The following is a 682-nucleotide window of genomic DNA, read 5'->3' on the forward strand; positions in this document are numbered from 1 at the left end:
GGCCACGATCCTTGGAAAGCCACAAACCCTCTCCCCAGTGCTCCCGGGAAAGGGCTGGCCCAGACACGGCCCTAGGCGAAGGGGGCTACAGCCTCCCTCCCCAGGAGCGCTGGAGTCAGAAGCACAGCCACGGGCCCCCGGAGCCCCCAGGCAGGAGCCTGACGGACCCAGGCCCTCCTAGTCACCAGGGGGGGGCCCAGGGCTTCTGGGGATGCCAGGGCACAGGCAGGGCCCAGCCCCGTGAATTCCTATAAGCATAGTTAGGGCCATGGACTCCCTGGGAGCCCCATAGACCTGGCCCAGGTACCCCGGAACACTGCAGATGTGAGCAGGGCCCAGACACCCTGGACCGCCACAGGATGCTATGTCCTCTCCCGCCCTCCGACCTTCCTCAGGTTCAGAAGCCCACTGCCTGCAACAGGTGCTGTAAACCACAGCTTGAGAGGCGGTCAGAGCCCAGACATGCTCTGTGGAGAAAGAATACGAATTCATTGCCAACAATTAAGAGTTAAGGAGAGTTCAGTTTTAAACATCCAGGTTTCTGGCTTCTCTTGAAGCCTGGCCACACTGGGCCTAGACCCCTGGGGCAGCAAGCCCCACCCCTCGGCAGCAAGCCCCACCCCTCGGCAGCAAGCCCCACCCCTCGGCAGCAAGCCCCACCCCTGGGAGGGACTCCAGGGAG

General features: G+C 63.3%; 1 protein-coding gene across 1 annotated transcript in view; it reads left to right on the forward strand.

Annotated features, from left to right (window-relative positions):
* The window catches only part of GDAP1L1 (ganglioside induced differentiation associated protein 1 like 1), a 28,269-nt gene that overhangs the window by 9,079 nt on the left and 18,508 nt on the right, over positions 1-682 (forward strand). Inside the window, exon 3 of the mRNA XM_077765292.1 lies at positions 39-150. Coding sequence (XP_077621418.1) covers positions 39-150 — 112 coding nt within the window. The remainder of the gene's footprint in view (positions 1-38; positions 151-682) is intronic.

Source organism: Crocuta crocuta, unplaced genomic scaffold (assembly GCF_008692635.1).
Source record: "Crocuta crocuta isolate KB4526 unplaced genomic scaffold, BGI_CrCroc_1.0 scaffold477, whole genome shotgun sequence".
Classification (NCBI taxonomy): domain Eukaryota; kingdom Metazoa; phylum Chordata; class Mammalia; order Carnivora; family Hyaenidae; genus Crocuta; species Crocuta crocuta.